Source organism: Ostrinia furnacalis, unplaced genomic scaffold, assembly GCF_004193835.3.
Source record: "Ostrinia furnacalis isolate ACB-3 unplaced genomic scaffold, ASM419383v2 OfSCF0398, whole genome shotgun sequence".
NCBI classification, from domain to species: domain Eukaryota; kingdom Metazoa; phylum Arthropoda; class Insecta; order Lepidoptera; family Crambidae; genus Ostrinia; species Ostrinia furnacalis.
In genome coordinates, this window is record NW_021130637.1 from 755093 (window position 1) to 777664 (window position 22572).

At 37.9% G+C, this 22572-nt stretch overlaps 2 protein-coding genes across 2 annotated transcripts; both read right to left on the reverse strand.

Moving 5' to 3' along the window:
- Positions 1-4495: 4495 nt before the first annotated feature.
- On the reverse strand, positions 4496-6223 carry LOC114363319 (uncharacterized protein K02A2.6-like). The gene has a single exon (XM_028319012.1). The coding sequence runs from the start codon at positions 6221-6223 to the stop codon at positions 4496-4498; it is 1728 nt and encodes a 575-aa protein (XP_028174813.1).
- Positions 6224-10138: 3915 nt separating this feature from the next.
- On the reverse strand, positions 10139-12991 carry LOC114363329 (uncharacterized protein K02A2.6-like). Its single transcript, XM_028319020.1, has 2 exons — positions 10788-12991; positions 10139-10244 (listed from the first exon to the last, which is right to left on the reverse strand). Exons 1-2 carry the CDS (start codon positions 12806-12808, stop codon positions 10139-10141), a joined length of 2127 nt encoding a protein of 708 aa, XP_028174821.1. The 5' UTR covers positions 12809-12991.
- Positions 12992-22572: the final 9581 nt, after the last annotated feature.

Sequence of the window (22572 nt, forward strand, 5' to 3'; positions counted from 1 at the left end):
TATCTTACGCGGTTTAAAATTTTTCATACAAATGTTTTTTCCCGCTAACTCCTGTTCCCGTAGGAATTTTGCAACATCCTGTTGTAACTAAGCTTTAAGTTTACTAAGGTACCTGCATGCCAAATTTCAAGCGTCTAACTTAAGCGGTTTAGATTTTTCATACAAAAGGATTTTCCCGCTAATTCCTGTTCCCGTGGGAATTCCTAAGTATACTATAACCTGCCCAGGAGTATGAAGAATAATTGTACCAAGTTTCGTTAAAATCCGTCAAGTAGTTTTTGTTTCTATAAGGAACATACAGACAGAGAGACAGACAAAAATTTTACTGATTGCATTTTTGGCATCAGTATCGATCACTAATCACCCCCTGATAGTTATTTTGAAAATATGTATATTTCATGTACAGAATTGACCTCTCTACAGATTTATTATAAGTATAGATTAAGTATTTTTACATATTAAATAGGACAGTCAACGACCCATTGGTAGACTATAATCCTTTTTATTGCAATTTCGTACCTATCAGTACGGCTTAAGATACCATACTGATAGTTACGATAAAGGTTAAGTCTGATTTTTTCTTCGTCTGTACATTTAAAGAAGCATTATAGTTTATGCCAGATGACAACTGTTAGGTTTGTTTGGTACTTACCAGCACGCGGCGTCCCACGTTGGGTGAACGCCAAATGCAATATGATAATACAATGTTTAAATTACTATGTCCTTGTTTACCTACTCGAAAATGAAACTAGCCCAAAAATAGATTCATGCGAATGAAAAATATTATCCAAAATGTAAAATTAATGCCATTGTTAGGGGGTTTTTTTGATAAACTCAGATCCAGGCTCACAAAACAGTATCCAACGTCCACCTAAATTTTCAGTTTTTGTGTTTGTATTTTCAAATTTTCCGTAAATCTTGTTTTCTTTAAGTTCATAAGTTCATAAGTTTATTCCATTTAAAAACAATATTACATTGTGTTGGAAATAGGTACAATAATAAAATAAAATAAGCATAATAAATAAGCATGCAAAATTACAATTAATCAGAATCTATCCCAATGTCAAAATTAACCATGTCAATAATTAATAGCAATATTATACTTGCAAATAAAAAAAAAACAATCAAAAATATTATCTTATACATGTCACATTTTGTTTTTTTTAGTTAAATCTAGTTCACATTAAATTCAAATTAATTTCAATAATGTCACAACAATAAATTAATAAAATATGTCAAATTAAAGTTAGACCATTTTACAAAAATCCTCCACACTATAAAAACTATTATCCAGCAGGTAAGCCCTCAATCCTTTTTTAAATATATTAACATTATTTATTTTCTTTAAATTATTTGGCAATTTGTTGAAGAGTCTAACCGCTTGGTAGCTTACACTGTGCTTGACTATCTCTAATTTTGGGTGTAAGTGATTTAAAATATTCCCTCGCCTAGTGTCATGACGCGTGACTCTCTCCTCCACGGATTCATATCTGTCTGGATGCTTGACAAGGTCAGTAAGAAGGACTAGTATATACAGACATGGCACTGTTAAAATGTTAAGATTTTTGAAATATTCTCGACACGACTGCTGCTGACTTATGCGCACCATTGTTCTAATTGCCCTTTTTTGAATAATGAAAGCTTTTTTTATATTGTATCTATAGCTATTTCCCCAAAACTTAATACTATATCTCAAGCGTGATTCGATTAGCGCGTAATATACTATTTTTAATTGGCTTAAAGTTAACTCCTCTCTTAAACTGCGCAGAGCATAGCATGAAGAGGAGATTTTGCTTTCCAAGCAATTCACCTCTACCTTCCAGTTGAGAGAAGAGTCTATGTGAATACCAAGAAACTTAACAGTGTCTACTCCAGAGATGCAGTCGTCCTTCATCTTGACTTCTAATGTATCTCTTGTCCTTGATGTGGATTTAAAGAGAACAGCTTTGGTCTTCCCCACGTTAAGTTTCAGATTGTTTACTTCAAACCACTTGTCAAACAGAGCCAACGCATTGTTTACTTTAGTATTAAGTTCGCTCATGTTTTTCGCATTTAGAACTGCATTAGTGTCGTCAGCAAATACTACAAGTTCAATATCTGGTATTAAGTCGTACATAAACGGTATCAAATCATTCATAAAAATTATAAATAAAATCGGTCCCAGAATTGATCCCTGAGGAACGCCTCTTTTTATTTGAAAAAATGACGACTTAAATATCTTCTCGCATCCATCCACCGCACCCTTTATCTCAATATATTGATATCTATTTCTCAAATAAGACTCGTAGAAGCGCAATTTTGTGTAACAATTAATGATTGTTTAGTGCCGGAATGCTTAGATATCGGAATACGGTGGCACGAATTCGTAATCCGATCACTTAGTTTAAATCACCGTCAGAATCGCCGTCGTATTCGCATGGAATTTGATCCAGTGGCGTCGGTGACGACACTGACGAAGGCGGCTCATCATAGGCAATATGAACCGGTTTATTAAAATTACCTTGATTTTTGTTTTCGTTGAATTGTCGTTTCCGACATTGTGTAATATCGTGACCTTTGGTCTTACAATATTTGCAGAATATTGAAGTCGAACTCGAGTTTGAGCTTTGTTGGGAAGTAGAAGGTTGATTAGGGTTCTTACACACGAACAGCATTTTGCTGTCGACGCATGTAACTGCAGTCGACGTCAGANTTTAACATAATGGTCGTAAAGACAACTAAGTAGCTAAAATAGAAGAAATTTTGTTGTTTATTAATTTGTAAATAATATTGTTGTTTACTAGCTGCTGTTATTAAATTCTTACAGTGAAATAATTTCAGTCTGGCTCACTCGTTGATAATGTAGGAATAATGTTTCTATCTAACATAGCTTGAAACAAGTGCTATGCAATTTCAGTTAGCATGTCCCACCTGGGAATTGAACCTGGTAATACCATATCAAACGATCCCAACTCTCTATAATCGGTGCTTGAAGAAAGCGTCAAAGTTTAAAGACTAAATTAAAATAATTTGAAAAATCGAACTTTCAAAGGTGGGAATCGAATCCAATTCCTTTCGTTAGCCGGACAACTGCTCTTACATCTAAGCTAGGTACTAAGGCTGAGTTGCACTATCATACTTTAACTTTAACAAACGTCAAAATCTGTCAAAGTTCATTTATCGTTATAGTTACGGTTAAAAGGTGGTTCAACTCAGCCTTAGACACTTCTAAGGCCCAGAACAGACGGTGAAACGCAACTGCAACGAAACTGCAACTGCTAGTTACTTTTGAGTTGCATCTAAGTTTCTGCCATAGCGTCCGTTGAGAGACCACACATGACGCGACCTGTTTGAAACTTTCAGTTTCAGTTTCATTCATCAGAATCATCAGAAAGTTGCAGTTTCGTTGCAGTTACGTTTCACCGTCTGTTCTGGGCCTAAGTCTCTTTTAAAAGAGTTTCTCACTTTTTTATTTAGATAACATTCAATAATCTTCTTTAACTCCACGCCCATATTCATCCGTAGAACAAAGGTTCAAATTGAATGCGACTTTAAAAGAACACACATTTGGTTTATAGCGAATTGCGGGGTTCCCAGAAATCCCACTCGGAAAGTGGGGATAAGAGCGTTTATTTGTTCAGACTAATGCACATTTTATGCGGCCTCCGATCCTTATGACTTACGTGACGTAACACGCTGGCCGAGGCGAAAGATGACAGCGGATTTGAAAGCAATGGGCAAATGATTCTAGATTTTTCCTCATATAGAGCAATTAACAACAGCATCAACCCTAGAAATAGTAGACCAAATAATTGACTTGGTTGCACCATCTTGCTTGCTTTAACTTTAACAAACGTCAAAAATATCTGTCATACTCTATACTAAAAACACTAGTTATTGTTATAGTTACGGTTTAAGTAAGTTGGTGCAACTCAGTTTAACTTACTTGGACTGCTAGATAAACTTTAGTAGTAACTTAAAGTTTCATATTGCTAATAAACTTTGAACAATTTAATTTGAATTACTGCTGAAACGCAACTATAAATATCGAGTCATTTGAATCAACTGTAAATAACTTGGAACGTGGATCTTATGGCCGATGTCGGCAAAAGCAACTTGAACTGCTTTTACAAAATAGAGCATCAACATTCACAAACTTGGTCGCAATTGACCTTAAAAGTGTACCTGAAAATCCTACTCACTCATTGAAAACGTCTGTGTCCAACGGTGGTGAACTAATCGACCTAAATCTTGCTAAGTGACGTAGAGTTCATTCAGGTACTATTATGTCCGAAAATAATGATAACACGGTGACTATTGTGAGAGCTGTATATTTGGCTAGGTAGCCGGAAATCAAGTGGCCTAACCTCAAAACAAACATGTGAATTGACATTGACATTTAAAAGTAAAAAGTTCCACAGATTAATACATGACATATCTCCCCCCTAAGTGAATATCAACATTACCAAACTAATAAATTATCCCCATGAAACACTATGTATTTAAATAACAGTAATTAAGTTAGGAAATTTATGTAAAGGTTATCATCTGCTGATGCGGAGGCATCAGGTCTGTCATAGGGGCTTCTAGAATGCAAATTTGGTTTATTTTTTATCTTTCCCAGAGCCGGTGTTGTAGTAGCTTGGCTTGGAATGCCCAAGATGTCAGCCCACTTGTCTGCATCTGGTATCTCTATGATATCGTCAGTAATCAATTCCGGCGTTCCTTCTACGACTGCATCTGTATCATTTGTTACTCTGGTAGTTATCTCCTCTGCTGCTGTTGTTTTGATTATTTGATCAACTATTAAANTATGACGATTTACTACTCCGCCACCATTCGTCTCTATTTGGTAGCTGGAGGGTCCGTTCTTATAAGTAACTGTGCCCCGTAACCATCTAGGGCCATGGTTGCTGTAGTTTCTGTACATCACTGATTGTCCAACATTCGATTCTCTTCCTTGTCTTTGATTGTTTTCTTCAATTTGTTGCTCAATTCTCTTATGTTGAATATTCTCAGGATGTACAGTATCCAGTAACGTTCGTAAACGTCTTCCCATTAGCAGTTCTGCAGGACTTTTGTGTGTTGTAGTACATGGAGTAACCCGCAGGCCTAGCAACAAGTTTGGTATTTTGATGTCCCATGATGAATCATCCATCTTTCTTAGTTTGTCTTTCACTGTCTGTACCATCCTCTCCGCTATCCCGTTTGTGGCCGGGTGATAGGGAGCCGTGGTGACATGCCGGATGTTATTAGCTTGTAGGAATCTCTTCAATTCATCTGATACAAAAGATGTACCATTATCCGACACTAGTACGTCGCACAATCCGTGTATGGCAAAAGTGTTTCTTAAAAATTTTATCACTGTAGCGGAGGTTATGTTATTTACTACAAACACTTCGGGCCAACGAGAGTATGAATCAACCATTATCAAAAAGTTTTTATTGTAAAATGGGCCTGCAAAATCAACGTGGATTCTCGACCACGGTCTGGTTGGTGTAATCCATTCATGGCTGGTCTTAGGTGGCATATGTCTGTGTTCCAGGCATTTTGAGCATCCGCTCACTAGCACTTCGATGTCTTCGTTAAGGCGTGGCCACCAAACGTAGCTTCTAGCCAAAGTCTTGGTTTGAACAATTCCAGTATGTGTTTTATGTAAAACACGTAGGATTGTTGGACGAAGGGACCTCGGCACTACAACTCTGCAGCCCAGTAGTATGCAATCATTTTGTATTGAAAGTTCTGCACGTTGTAACCAGAAAGGCCTTAACTCAGGATCGGTTATTTTAGCTGGCCAACCGCATTGGATGTAATGCATGACTCTAGATAGGATGCGGTCGCCTTTCGTCTCGGAAGCTATGTGTGACACATCATAAGGGAAATCCTCAGGTTTTTCAGCCATCAGTAAAATTTCGTAGAGTGGTTCTTCAAGTTGATCTGGTACCGGTTGAGGCCATCTACTCAAACTGTCAGCACTTCCGATCTGCGGCCCAGGTCTGTATGTTATTTCATAGCTATGTGAAGTCAAGGCTATGGCAATTCTTGTCAAACGGGGTGAAAGCATACTAGTCATTGGTTTCTTGGGGTTGAATATTCCCAATAACGGCTTGTGATCAGTCACAATCCGAAAATGTCGTCCCATCAAGTAATTATGGAACTTTGTTATTCCAAACATAATTGCCGCTGCTTCTTTATCAAGTTGTGAGTAGCGTCGTTCGTGAGAATGCAGAGTTCTTGAAGCCATGGCTACTGGACACTCATTATGGTTCTCGTCTTCATGAGACAGTACCGCTCCCACACCGTACTCTGAACTGTCACAGGTAAGGATCAGCGGTTTGTTCACATCGTAATGGCTAAGTGTCAGATCAAAAGTCAGTAAGTGCTTTGCTGTGTCAAAGGCATTTTGTTCCAATTCAGTCCATTTCCAGGTACGTGCTTTGTCTAATAACCGATGTAATGGTTCAAGAACTGTGGCCTTGTGTGGAATGAACCTTTCATAAAAGTTATATAGTCCGANCTCCCACACCGTACTCAGAACTGTTACAGGTAAGGATCAGCGGTTAGTTCACATCGTAATGGCTAAGTGTCAGATCAAAAGTCAGTAAGTGCTTTGCTGTATCAAAGGCATTTTGTTCCAATTCAGTCCATTTCCATTTGTCTAATAACCGATGTAATGGTTCAAGAACTGTGGCCTTGTGTGGAATAAACCTTTCATAAAAGTTATATAGTCCAAGAAATGCTTGAAGCTCTTGCTTATTTTTAGACTCCGGTGTGTTAATTATGGAATCCACCTTACTTGGTGCCGGATGAATGCCTTCTGAGTCTATTCTAAAGCCTAGAAACTCTACACTGTCTCTGGCAAATTTACATTTGGTCTTGTTAAGTCGTAGTCCTGCACGTTTCATTCGGTCTAAAACTGTGTCCAGTCTGGCCTCCATTTCCATACTTGAGCAACCGGAGACAATTATGTCATCAATCAGGACTGCCACTCCAGGGATGCCTGCCAACAAGGATGTCATAAGGCGTTGGAAAATTCCCGGACATGCTTTAACTCCAAAAGCTAAGCGATGTACTGTGTAAAGTCCTTTGCACGTATTGAGTATGAGAAGTTTTGACGTTTCTTCATCCACTACCACCTGTGTGTACGCTCTGTCTAAATCTAAAGTTGTAAAACATTTCCCTCCGGCTATGGTTGCAAATACCTCATTAGATGTGGGCATGGGGAAAGTTTCTGATTCGGTAGCTTCGTTTACAGTACTGCGATAGTCTCCACATAATCTAATCTCTCCTGTTTTCTTAACTATTGGCACTACTGATGTAGCCCAGTCGGAGAAAGATATTGGTCTTAATACTCCTTCTTTGACCAGTCTGTCTATTTCACGTTCTACTTTTTGTGAAAAATTGTGACTTAAAAAACATTAAAGGGATGGTGCAAAAAGTAGAGGGTGATATATTGACGTTGATAACTAAATACAAGGATATTTTTAGCAAGGATAGGTCCACTCATGCTCTCCAGCTCTGCAATGATAGTTGCAGAATCGCGTCTCACGAGATATTAAAAAATTTAACTTGCAAAGGAAGTTTATCTTTACAATATTGGACACTTCTCCAGTCTTTTCGGGGACACCCGGGAAATACGCAAATGCCATCGACTTCTGGCGTCCGCATTAAACCGCAGTAGTTGTTTCCAACGCAGATATCAGAAATTTTGCTGGTTTTTTTTATAATCAAGCTGTACCTAATTCATTTGATAGAACACCTAAGTCCCAATGACACTTTGAAAGTTTTTTTTTCTAATACTTGACACGAATTATAAGTAGGTATTAAATAGTTTATTATTCCACAAGAGCTCTTAGTCAATGTACGTTCAAAGTCTAAAATTTTAGGTGAAAGAGTTGTGAATGCTCCTGAATTGTAGCAGTCGCTCAGCAGGATTATATTTATTGCTTACTCGGAGAACTTCTAGGTTTTGTAGTAGGAACAGCAATTTCTTCTTACATAACCGGGTTGTATCTGGTAATGTGTTAAGAAGGTAGGGTTCTTGGTACATTACCCGGTTTTGCTCGAATAAATATTTTTTCTTTGTACATGGCTAGTTATGTAACTCAGTTATGTACGAAGAACAAGGGATTTTTTGGACGGTTTTGGTACAAGAGCACAATAATAATTATATTTCTAGCACGGTGAAAAGACCGGTTGCTTCCCTCCCTAAAAAAGAAACCCATTCTCATTCCCATCCCTTGTAATTTCCGGGTCGATAATTATTATTTTTCTTCTGCATATAGGTTTGATTTTAAGAGTATTATGAACACCATCATGTTAGGTTGCTGTATTTAGGGCCTTAAGCTCGGTCGTAATTTCAGCCTTCAGTTTCACTTCGTGGTCTAATAGGCGTGTCTTCACAAATACAAGATTGAGGTGTTCTTCACCCAGTGTTTCTAACGCAGTTAGAACACCATCATAGCAAGTGGGTACTTGGGTAGTGTCAATAAAATGTGAGATATTTTATCCATCTCATCCAATCTGGCACCAGCAGATATCAGTTCGATAGTTAAATTACACTGGTCAACAGTGGTTTTGGTGCCAAGGAACTGTATATATTTTTTGATTAAGGACCTTATACTGGTTGCTTTAGTAGCAAATTGGTTGATTTCCTACGTNCTTTTCATTGCCATTAATTAGTAATTGTAAAATAACCTGTAAAGTAACTGCTCGTAATAATAATAAACTTAGAGTCAGTGAAGTTAGAATAAGGAACCATTGTGGAACTAGAAATACAAAGTGTCATTGTGTTATTGATTGTGCGTTTCCTTGGTCAATATCCCTGTAGGCATCCTGGATAGGTACACATCCCTCATCGCAGAAGGCGAACTGGGACTTAGTACTAAACAGCGGGGTGTCAGACTGAGCTAGCTAAGACGCCCCGTTGCAACCTTTCTCTTGTCGTCTTATCTAAAGAAAAGTTAATTTTATTTACTTTAATTTTAATTTTTCGGAACCTCATAACTTCTGAACGGGCAACTTTGTGCGCGCGCTGTTAGTGTAGGATTATAATCAACAAGCCATAGATCAAGGCTCAAGTAGATTCAAAGTAAAATCTGTCAAGGCTTAGTCGAAATCGACCACTTTGTTTCATTCCATACAACGAAAATGGAAAATATTTTTTTCCAGCCAAACTATTGGTTTTAGAGAAAAACGTCTCATAATATTTATTCATCAGAATAACATACCCTATCGATAGGTATTTTTTTCAAACAGAAATTGTGAAAAAAATATCGCTGATTTTATTCCTTTTAATTTTATTAAAATGTGTTTTTAGCAATAATTCAAGGTTAATTCACATTATTAACGTATAGAATCTTTATATTTTCGTTAAATCTTTAAAGATATTCCAAAAAAAAGTCACTTTTACTTACTTTTTTAAAAATTTTCAGAACCTCATAACTTGTGAACGGGCAACTTTGGGCGCGCGCCGATTGCATAGGATTATAGTCAACAAGCCATAAAACAAGGCTCAAGTAGTTTCAAAGCAAGATCTGTCAAGGCTTAGTCGAAATCGACCACTTTATGTTTCATTCCATACAACGAAAATAGAAAATATTTTTTTCCAGCCAAACTATTGGTTTTAGAGAAAAACTTGTGCAGCATTTATTCATCAGAATAACGTAACCTATCGATAGGTAATTTTTTCAAATAGAAATTGTGAAAAAAATCGCTATGTCCATAAATCGCAATTTCGATCCATAGTGCGCCGCCGATATGCTCATGTCACGCGGGAAAGTGGCGCCTGCGCAGTATCTCTACTCTCTCTCGCAGGTACAATAGGTTATATTGGTACAGAACAAATCTAGTGATACCGCGAAGTTGAACGGGACAGCGCCATCTCTTGGTCAAATCGACACTTAATACTAGTAAAGGTGTTTCACGAGCCGGGGGGCGGGGCCTACAGTCAGCGGCGGCGTTGGGCGCGCCCGTGGCCACGCTGTTACGCGCTGCCGCTGATGCGGGAAAGTGGCGCCTGCGCAGTATCTCTACTCGCTCTCGCAGGTACAATAGCTTATTTTGTAGATTACACAGGATTAAAACTCGCAAGGACTAAACAGCGTCATCTCTTGGTCAATTCGACAACTATTAACTAACAATGGCGTTTTGCGAGCGCCTACAGTCCGCGGGCGCTGGGCGCGCCCGTCGCCACGATGTTACGCGCCGCCGCTGATATGCTCATGTCGCGCGGGAAAGTGGCGCCCGCGCAGTATCTGTACTCGCTGTCGCAGGTACAATAGTTTATTTTTGGAGCTTACACAGGATTAAAGCGGCGGAACAGCGCCATCTCTTGGTCAAATCGGCAACTATTGACTAATAAAGGCATTTCGCGAGCCGGATGGGGCCTACAGTCCGCGGCGGCGCTGGGCGCGCCCGTGGCCACGCTGCTACGCGCCGTCGCCGATATGCTCATATCGCGTGGGAACAGAGGCGGGGCAAGACCTAAATTTGATGTGGGCAAGACAGATTTCGCGAGGCCTTGTTCTGTGGCGACCTGAAGACGGATTTTATGAAATAATAAAANTGGCGCGCGCAGCGGTACGCTCGTCACGTAATGGGTTGCGCGGGCGACTGATTGATGCACCGCGCGGCCGCGGCCAGGCCGGCCGGTCGAGCGTTGTTGCCAGCTCTCCGCCCGACCCGCAAAATGTTTACGCGCTAAGCGCGGTGACCACACTACGTTATTATTTGGTTAGGGAAAAAATTGATTTTGTTAAAACTTGACCTACCCATTTTTTATTAAAAATGACATCTATAAACGATACCTAATGTCTGAATAAAATTTGGATACTGATACAAAAGTCACCCTGTATAGTCCGAGAAATGCTTGAAGCTCATGCTTATTTTTAGGCTCCGGTGTGTTAATTATGGAGTCCACCTTATTTAGTGCAGGGTGAATGCCTTCTGAGTCTATTCTAAAGCCTAGAAACTCTACACTGTCTCTGGCAAATTTGCATTTGGTCTTGTTAAGTCGTAGTCCTGCACGTTTAATTCGGTCTAAAACTGTGTCCAGTCTGGCCTCCATTTCCATACTTGAGCAACCAGAGACAATTATGTCATCAATCAGGACTGCAACTCCAGGGATGCCTGCCAACAAGGATGTCATAAGGCGTTGGAAAATTCCCGGACATGCTTTAACTCCAAAAGCTAAGCGATGTACTGTGTAAAGTCCTTTGCACGTATTGAGTGTGAGAAGTTTTGACGTTTCTTCATCCACTACCACCTGTGTGTACGCTCTGTCTAAATCTAGAGTTGTAAAACATTTCCCTCCGGCTATGGTTGCAAATACCTCATTAGATGTGGGCATGGGGAAAGTGTCTGATTCGGTAGCTGCGTTTACAGTACTGCGATAGTCTCCACATAATCTAATCTCTCCTGTTTTCTTAACTATTGGCACTACTGGTGTAGCCCAGTCGGAGAAAGATGTTGGTCTTAATACTCCTTCTTTGACCAGTCTGTCTATTTCACGTTCTACTCTGTCTTTTATTGCAAAAGGTACCGGCCGAGCTTTCAGAAATTTAGGTGTCATACCTTGTTTCAGATGTATCTTGACTGGATTACCACGATATGTACCTAATCCATCTTGAAAAACTTCTTGGTGTTTTGATATAATCTTGTCTATCAATTTGTTGTCGCAAACAAAGTTGATATTTAATGATATGTGAAGCGGCGTCAACCAGTCACGACCCAGAAGGTTAGGTCCTTTTCCTTTAGCTACTATAATACATAGATTCTGCTCCTTGTTTTTATAGCAAACTGACAAAGTGACTTGTCCCAGCAATTGAACCGGTGTCTCCGTCCAAGTGCGTAAAGTGAGTGATGCGGGGCGTAGTGCGTCGCGCGCAAGTCGTGAGCGCAACACGTTCCAGGTGTACTCGTTGATGATGGAGAAACTGGCGCCCGTGTCCACCTGCATGCGGACTGGGACACCCGCCAGTAATACGTCAACCTCGTATGGCGGTGTGCGACTAGTACTTTGCACACAGTAGATGCCGTTCAAACGATCACTCGGTTCACTAGTGAAGTTTACATCGCGACTGTTCTTCTTCTTGCTTAAACAGATTTTTTCTAGATGTCCTTTTTTCTTGCAAAACCGGCAAATTGCATTGATAAAACGGCACTCTCCAGGGTGACGATCACCGCAACGATAGCATAGACGAGTTGTTTTCGTTTGAACCGCGTTTACGTCCATCGGCTCCGCTACGGGCTGCTCAAAGTAGGGCGCCGCTGTTGTGGTGGGCATCGACGCCGCATTCGCAGCGTCTTGAATCATGCGCACGTCCCGTCCGGCACTTTCCGATGATAACATGGCGTCCACTACGTCTTGATAACTCAAATTGTCACGTTTTAACAGTTCGTACTGTAATTTGCTATCACTCATACCGCACACAAGTCTGTCGCGTAACATTCGTTCTAAGTCATTAAAATTGCACCCCGAACTTAATTTTCTTAATTGTGCGATATAGTCTGACGCTAATTCACCACGTCCTTGATCACGTTTGTAGAATTTAAACGACACCGAAATCTCATTCGGTTTTGGACTATAATGTCTTGTAAGAACAGTCACTATCTCACTGAAAGGCAAATCAGAAACTTTCCTCGGTGTTATTAACGCAAGTAATGTCTCATACACACGCGCACCACACACTGTCACAAAATTAGCCCTTTTTGCCGCGTCCAATATGACGCCATTAGCCTCGAAACAAAACTTTAACCGATCTAAGTAAATGTCCCAATTGTCAGTCTGAGCGTTGAACACATCGAATTTCACTGCTTTTGTATCCATTGTTCACTGTTTTAACCATACGTCGCCACCATTATGTCCGAAAATAATGATAACACGGTGACTATTGTGAGAGCTGTATATTTGGCTAGGTAGCCGGAAATCAAGTGGCCTAACCTCAAAACAAACATGTGAATTGGCATTGACATTTAAAAGTAAAAAGTTCCACAGATTAATACATGACAGAAACATAATCAGATATTATGGNAGGTACAAAGTGCACAGTTTAGTTTTATTCCAAACTTTCACCACTAAGCGTCTAACCTGTGAAAGTGCTAAAACACATGAAGGTGAAGTAAGCGCTCAACGTGCTCAAAGGTGTTCCGAGGGGCTTAAAGCAACATGGAGCGTTGCATAAATTCATGATCGATTTAAGGCTTGAAGTGCACCTCAGTAGTAATAGTTGGCTAGTTTTTTTTAGGGATGGGTTAGACTTGATTGGCGTCAGATTTTACAGAACAGATTGTCAACATCTCCAATGGGCTTACATTTACTTTTAGTAATTTTGAGCAAATGTTCGAAACATTTCATCAGCTAAGTATCTTATGGATACTCAATAGCTGGTGGCTGGTAAAGACATTCGTATGAGTACTCGTAACACTTACGGATAATAATAAATAATAATAATAAATAAATATCCTTAGACATTTTACACTGCGATTCTAGTCCCAAACTAAGCAAAGCTTGTACTATGGGTACTAGACAACGGATATAAACATACTTAAATACTTTTTTTTTGTAAATACATAATTATTATACATAGAAAACACCCAGTCCAATACAAACAAATATGTTCATGCACACAAATGTTGGTACTGTGCGGGAATCGAACCCGCTACCTCCGGAATAGTAGTCCGTTTCGAACCACTACACCAAACGACCGACTATAAGATCCATTTATTTATAGACTGAGGGATTAGAGTCACTATTTTCCATCAGCTACCTATAACTTCGTTGTGGAAAAACTAGAAGCCAAAATTATCAATGACCACTATATAATATTTCAAAAAGATAAACTCCTATCCTTTACACCAATCCCCACATAAGCAGGACGAAAAGAATAGGCCTCCTCGTAAACTTCGAGTCGTAAATATGAAAAGGAAAGATTTTTTTGTGAAAAAAATCCCTTCGCGAGAATTGATGCTGGAATGAACGCACACAGTCTTGTTTGACAGACGTTAACTGTCGCCGTAAATGAGAAATATGATTGCTATAAAAAACCTCAGTTTATCGTGGCTTAAACAATTTCAACGAAAGTAATAGTTATTTGATTGTTTTCAGATATCGATAAATAGCGTGTTTTCAGGTATTGCGATAAGAAATATTTTTTGACAAACGACCAAAGTTATTCTGTCTCGATCTTGTAAAGAAACACCGAGCATAGCCCTTTCCATAGCACGCTGTGCAGAAAGCTTTTTAAGAGGCCTATAGTGGATCAAATTTCACACATTACTGACTATAGAATATCGTCTTAAAGCAAAGCAAAACCTAACCTTAATAAAACAGGTCTTGTGCGAGATTTTCTTAATTTAATTGATCCTTTAAATCCTAATAAAATACAGTTTGATAAGCCTTTCTTTACTTTGAATGTTAAATCACGGTCTTTACGTCAATTCTATCGGTTTTTCAGCGGACGTTTCGTTTTTTTCGTTACTTAAATACTTTTCAGGGCACTACCTAAGGCTTGAGATCTTTAGTAGGATCTAAAGGCTTAGGTGAGTTGCACTACCTAACTTTGACCGTAACTATAACAATAACCGGTGCTTTTTGTATGAAGCTTGACCGATTTTTGACGTTTGTCAAAGTTGAAGTAAAATGGTGCAACTCAGCCATAAAGGTGTTCTAGATAATTTATCTCTCACAAAATGTTTTCCCCAAAACACTTGAAGGGAAGAAAATTGGTAGCCATATATAATTCAAGAAATTTCTGAACATCAAGCCGTTTTCAATTACTTTGAAAACCGAGTCTTTTGGGTGTTAAAGGTAGCTAGTAGGCAAATGGAGCAGTAAGCTTATTTTATGAACTAGCTGTTGCAAGAATGGTGTCGTGTTTTTAATCTAACTCCCTCTTCTTTCACACTGAGGTAATTTCCAAAATGATACTGACTGCGTCTTTTTTTCTGCTTTTTAAGTGTTGTTTTGTAAAAACATATTTCTAAATTTACGTTCATAAACTTTTATTCCAAAAAATGTATTATAACTACTGCTGTATTTTTAACGACATTTATCTTTCCAACGACATATATTTTTAAATTGTTTGTCCCAAAAGTTCAGTTAAGGTTCGGCCGCGTGAAGTCTACGTGCGTGATAGTGATGGCGATCAGATGTCGTGTATGAATTTGTAGCGATGAGTTCACATCAACGCGTCCTGCTATCTATTGGTCGCAACGCATCTATGCACGCGTAGTGATCGCCATCGCAATCGCTGAAGCGAGCTGCACGCGTTGGTTTGACTGAAGCTTTATAGTCAAACACAAGCGGTTCTTCTGTTTCAAATTCTATTGTGGTTTCATATATTATGCAGGAAATATCTCTTTGTCGGCACACGCCTACGATATGGAAATTCGGTGTAGCCAGAGGTTAGGTGAGTGCTATGTTCATACTGTTTTTATTATGATTGGTATCTTTCTTGACTTACGTTTCAAGGTTCATCAATCTTTGTACATCAACGTCAGTTTATGTTTTATACCTACCAACAAACTTTAGTTTCTTACAATCACTTAAGAATTGGAATACATAGTCGGATGAAAAAGGGGTATGCACTCGCTTTCAATAGTTTTGATGATATGATATTTTGATCACTTAAATGAACAGTCAGAATGATAAATCATTATCGAAATCATTCATGTCAATTCAAGAAATCGCAATTTTCAATAATGATTCCTGTTACCTTCAACTTATCTAGAAGGATTGATTAGGAATATTAGATTTTAATTAAACTTTAACCAGTACCTAAAGTCCAGCAATGTAGTATCTTTATTAAATTCCAATTACAAATTCGTATGGATCAGTTTTTTCGAAACACAAACGGGATGTCTCCGTAAGAACAAGCCCTAATCCTAAAAACCTTTCTGTGCTTATTAAAAAACTAATCAACACAAAAGCACGAGAATCCAACGACCCCGAAGTCGGATAATGTAATGTACTGGAACAGTACACGAACCGTTGGGCAAATGGTCCGGGCGATCATGAGATACGATAATGAGCTTCTCTAATTAGACATTTCCTTTTAAATTCCTCCCCTTGACATGGCTATTACACTCGCAGGATTCGGCTAAGTACTTACAACGTTTCTAGTACTTGTACTTACGGCATTTTTTAAGAAACAGACGGTACTTTTCGGCTTTATTTATTATGTACTTGGGATGTCTGTGTCGAGTGGTTAGGTAATTGGACTCCCAGCCCCGAGATCTTGAATTCTCTCCAGACGAAGTACTTGAGGTAGGAAGTGTAGAACTTAGTTTTTGCGGTTCCAACTCGGTAAGAAAATTGGAGGCTTGAGTGTATACACCACACACTTCCAGCTAAATACCATCAATTTAGTTGTACACTGAAAGATATTTTGAGTTACGAGTTACGTAATTTACAAAAATGTGCCAGTTGTGTGTATTAAACATTCTTGTAATCATCACAATTTGTCAATTCAGAAAAACGAAAATCAAGTATTTTTTACAATGCAATTCTCGTTTTCACGATAGCAAGAGATTTTTTGTTGGGTTTACCAGAATTCACAATTCAATCACCACGAGGTATTTTTTTCCGTGTAGCCTATAGGTGTTAGGTGTTGTTATCAATTGAATCCATGCTGTGTGTATGTGTTGTTGCACATTACCAGATAATTCATTGTGCTATTATCAGAGTAAATACAAATGAGTAGGTCATCTTCATAGAAACGCGCCGAGCGCGGTTTGTATGTGAGCGCGCCAATATATGTACGTATGCGGCGCGCACGCACACACTGACAAAATTCGACGCAACCACGACGCCACGACTGGCTCCCCGCTAATCCCCGCTAAATTTTGTCAGTGTGTTCGTGCGTGCGCGCCGCATACGTGTTGGCGCGCTCACATACAAACTGCTATTATGTCCATTGCGTGCGTCTCATATACTGAACACAGAAGTTTTTATGATGTGAAAATCAATATTTATCTGCAAGTATAGACCATTATATGTTTAGATATCACATCTCGTTGCGTCACACTAACAAAACGGAATCGTTTAGAAAACCCCTTAAGGTTTTTTTATGCATAACAACACCTGGTGTTAAATGAGATGCAGTCTAGGATAGTACTTTGTCCGGTAAGTGCCTATTCACTTTCACCTTGAAAAGGTCTGGATTATAGTGTTCGGGAAAGGCAGCAGCAGGCTGCTTCATTTGACATTAATAAAATAATGTGGAACTTTAGATGTATCGAGAATTGAAAACTCTCACCTAGTAGGTACCTAACATATTAATCTATGCTCACCTTGCTGAAAAAAGGTATGACGTAGGTTACGTAGATTTGATAGGTCCCAGGTACTCCAGGTGACGTGGGTGTGACCCTGCGCATAAAGAGCGGAAATAGATTGTGACAGTCCATTTTTTGGAATCTGTAGACTTATTACAGATGGCATATCCGTTGATATTGATTTATTATTAAGCATTGTTGTACAGATGACAGTACAAAGTTAAGCTACTCGTACCTGTCGCATCAAAAATAGTTGCAATCAAAAAATTGAAATCCATTACCTACTTCCGACAGTTAGCGACAGTGCAGTGCCACAAAGTTGGTAGGTTGGTACATAAGGCGAACTAAATGCCATTAGGCATTCTCTGCCAGTTATTAAAAGCGAAGCTGAGCTTCACATTTTGGATTCTGTACCTCACTTTAAAATCTAGCAAGTTCAAATCTCACAGGGATCAAATTATTTGATGCTCAGTAAACAGCTGGCAAGTGAAAGGTCGTATTTTAGGGTTTCTCGTTTTCTTAGTCATATCATATTCTAACCCTTCTTGATATTCCTGGAATAACAATATTGGGACAAAACATCCCAGCTCTGAATAAACATTAAACAGTTTAGTAAGAAAATACCATAAATCCGTCGCTAATTTTATCGTCCTAAGTTACCGCAAAATATTGTAGAGTGTATTTCTCCTTAAAGTATAAAAAGTTTAGATTTACTTTAAAACTAAACAGACATGTAAATGCACGAACTTTTCAAATCGATAAATTAGAAAAAGACTAAACTATACTGCGTTTGTACCGTGAATCCATAATTGAGGTTGGAAAAGCAAGTTCATTCTATTGCCACTAAAACTATAGTCAATTAAAGCTCTTGTTTAGATTGCAATTATAACCGTAATCTAAATCTTAGCTAGATAAGTAAGCTAAAAAAAACACCAACCGGTCGTACAACCATTAAAATCGGGGTTCGATAGAGATTTCTTACCTAGCTATACGGACGAATTTTCAGATTCATCTATGGATGTTGAGCTTTTTGGCACTTATTAGGGTAGGCTTATCGTCTAGTTGTAATTACTTACTTGAAAGTATGTGAATTCTCAAAAAGAGAGCTATTGCTTTATCTATAACTGAGAGATAAGTCAAAGCTTCCAATCAAGCTCAAAGCTTATGCGGCTTCTGAATCATTCTACTCTGTGGCTAAGCTCTCTAAAGCTCATCTCAAAGCATGAAGAAGATTGGTTTCAACAAAAAACGCAATCACTTTAAAATGCAGTTGCGTTACAGTTAATACTCTTTACAAGTTAATATGCAACATGCCCTGACTTTAAACGGCTATCGTCATTTTGCTAACAAATAAATGGTTCATGCTACTAAGATTCTCAGCTCTATTGAAAGGAAATCCAAATTTTAACCAACAAAATTGGAAATATAGTGATCAAATTCCATAATTAGTGACGTTAATTTTTGTTTTGTCTAATGCATCTACACATTATAGACTAAGGAGATCTATCTTTGTATTTATGTAAGTTAGGCTATGCGTATTACTATAACACACGATAGCGGTTTCGCTGTAGAAAATGGTTTTTCAAAATTGACCCAATACAATAAAGGGTATCAGACAAAATCAAATCATTATATTCTAGACAAAGACGAATATTCTTTCGACATTTAAAATCGTACTTTATGTGCACGATTCATGATTCATATTAGTTTGTAAATTTAATTTATAATATTGAGAATTTACTATTTTTGCATACCAACCGTAGCAGCTGCATCGGAATCTTCGGCATTTTCAATAAACGACATATTGGAAAACAAAAACTCAAACAAACATCCACTTCAATAAGTGGATTTGTTAAGCTCAAACTGTATTATACGAGTATGGAGAGTTCCGTATAAGTTTTAAATATCTAATTGCTTATTAGGAAATATTTGGCGTACCATTTTACTGGGCGTAAAAACAGTAACAAATAGGAACACGGTTTTTTAATAAAGTATGTGCTTGAACAAAATGGTGGGGCTACTCCTCCATTTATCACGTAGTTAATAATATTATCGCTCTCATCCATAACAAGATACTGACATGAGAGTGACACAAAATGCCAAAAATACTGTGAGTGTGTTGCCTGCCATCCTGTTGAGATGACCTTAATAAGCTAATTAAATTATATTACTATTACCGTGGTCCTCATCTTCAAGTAGGTAGGTATAGTGTACTGCCTATTAACATAAAAATATTATTAGCTCGTAGAATTCTCAGGGTAACAATTGATGTGTATTGTCACACTCTCGATTCGCTAGTAAGCCTCAAGGGCTGCTGAAACATTTTGCGTTTTTTTTTATTGAAGTTCGAAATCTAGAACACCATGTGCTTAGGTTTTTAATTATACTTCACCGTCGTTATAACTTCACATTTTAATTAATTTACTTCACCAATCATTACTTTTAATCGCGGGCCCCTAAAGCGAAACCGCAACCGCTAAAGGGCGAATTGGAAATTTTAAAATTCACTCCACACACACGGTGGCGCTCGCGTCGCAATATATATGCAAATGTTTACCACACATTCATTTGTCGCGCGATTTACGCCAGTCATTTGACTGTTTAGGCCAAACGGGAACATTTTCACCCGATAATTTTTTCACCTGCGGCAATATTTTATGCCAGGGACGGATTTGGGGTACGAGAGCCCTTTTTATCGATTAAGCGAACCGCGACTCGCTAAAATATTGGCTTGGACCTTTTTGCGCCAAATCCAAATTATATTTTGGTTAAGCCTTTGTGCTACGTGGTATCGTTATTTAAATCAATTAAGGTCATGTTTTATGAGGAAATCAATAATAGGAAATTGCATATTATATCACTTTGCGGACACAAAAACTAGCACACTACTACCTACAGGCGTTTTTTTGGATTCTTACTACGAAACAAAACATGATTTTTGTTTTATTTATTTATCCACAACAGTAATGTAAACAAGTAATTATACTCGTATTTGTAAAACAAAAAGCACTCTATTATGTTTGAACCAAATAAACTAGGTATTTTTCTTTCTATCTTCTTTCTATAATATACTGTATAAAATTCACCATGTGAGTACGCACGCAAAATAAATTAAATCAAAAAATTAATTGATGTATTTGTAAAATTGTATTTTTTTCGGATTTGAGCCGTTTAAACAGTTTATTGTTTTGATTTTGTTAATGGTATATTATATCTAAAATACCTCCCTGCCTTTAACACGTTCTTCTTTGTAATTGAAGGGTATTTTTCACGGTAACGATCAATGGAATTATACTCCCTCAAGGAACATTACTTTCCATTTACATAATGTTGCATAATTCCTTGTTTCCTTAACGCAGTGACGTTATTAACGTTGGCTTTATGAATTTATATTAGGATAGGGATTCTCTACAGCTTTTTTTTGTAGCCAGGAATGTTATTGCCAATTTGACAAGATTTTGGACTTGGTAGCTGACAACAGGCTTACATTGTGTCAACGAAAATGTAATCATGAACAATAATGTACTATTTCATGAAATTTCAATTATCATTATTATTTCAGCCATATTACGTCCAATGCTGAACATAGGCCTCCCCCAATGACTTCTACACATTGTAAAAGAAGGTACTATAAGCTTGTTAAGAAATCCCTAGAATCAAAATGTACACAATCATAACCTTGCCATTTCTTTTGAATACATTTCCTAAAATCAGTCGACATAATATTATAATACATAACCTACTTTAGAAATGCTTAACAATGGGAAATCACTGTTTGAGTGAAAATATGAGTATACGACACAAACTACAATAATAAAATTATATTTATGAAACTAACGAAATTAAACTGTAACGAATGTCGTTCGACACTTTAAAATATATGACTGTAATCGAAATTCGAGATGCTTTAACTGTATACGCAATAGTAATAAACAGTTAACAGTCCCTGGAGATTGAGCGCGACAAAACACTACAATTTTACTGCAAAATAGCCGTTTTACTGCGTTTAAGTTGCGTCTTGAAAACAATGTTGCAATTTGAAAATGAAAAATCCTCGTTGCGGAATCCAGTGCTGCAATGTGACAGTGAAGTGCAAGTTGGGGCTTAAACTAAGATTTACGAGAGAAATGCATTGTAACGAATGCACGCGCCGGCTTAGTGCACATCGCTATGAGAATAGCTATTCCAGTATGTTTGTAGATGACTGTAAAGTCCACTTTACATTCGTACTTTGTTATTTTGTATTTGCTGTAGATTAAAAACATTTCGTTTATGTCAATTTCAAACAAAATGACAGCTAATATGAACGAAAGGCAGTTTGAAGCTAATGTTGATTTTGTTCTACAAACCGATTTTTTTCTATTATATGGTTTGATTTGACGAAAAATGGTACCGAACTATCATTATAATTATGTATATCGCATACTAACATAGGCGTCGATCGATTGAAGTTTGACATTTTGTTGTAGTGCTTTTGGTGTTCTTACCTACCTAACATTGAACTATTTTATTGCGAGTTAAGATCATTATGTATCTTTGCGTAAAATAATCTGGGGGCACGGCAGTGCCCCCACCAAGTCGAGCAAAAAAGCGGCACGGCCGTACCATCCTTTTCTCGAAGCAATTCAGGTCATTTTCGACTGCCTGTAACTTCGTTGTGGATAAAACTAGAAGGCTGAATTTTCATTAGCTATGCAGGCATTGTAAAGACACGGTATATTTAAAATTTCATTCAATTTGAACCAGTAGTTTAAGAATTAGACCGGGTCAAAGTTACTTAATCTTTAACGTTTTACATAAATATATTGACTTGGCCATCGCATGAAAACACGTGTAAATTAAATTATTTAGTGCGATGGCCAAGTCAATATATTTATGTAAAACGTTAAAGATTTCCTGGCCTGGACAAGTCCAGGTATTACATGGATCTCACAACTTTTTACCGTAGAACAACTGAGTTGCGAGACTTGGTTTTTTTGACAAGTATTGTTTTTGATGGGATTACTTATACTGAAATTATGTTATTAAGCGCTACAGGCTAATAAATGTTAGGTATTGAATGGATTGAAATTTTTAGGCTGTGCCTATTCAAAGAGGATGTTCGGGAACCTGGAACCGTTACATTTATAACGGATGGTCTTTCTTGATCTCACCTTTTTGTTTCTTTAGGAACATTCTATACATTTATAGCATCAATTTGTAGATGTGACACACAAGCGAAAAAATTATTATCATGTGGACTAGTATTAGACTAGTTTTGTTTAGTGTGCAAGAAATACTTTACAATGTAAAATTCATTTCGATCAACTATAAATAAAA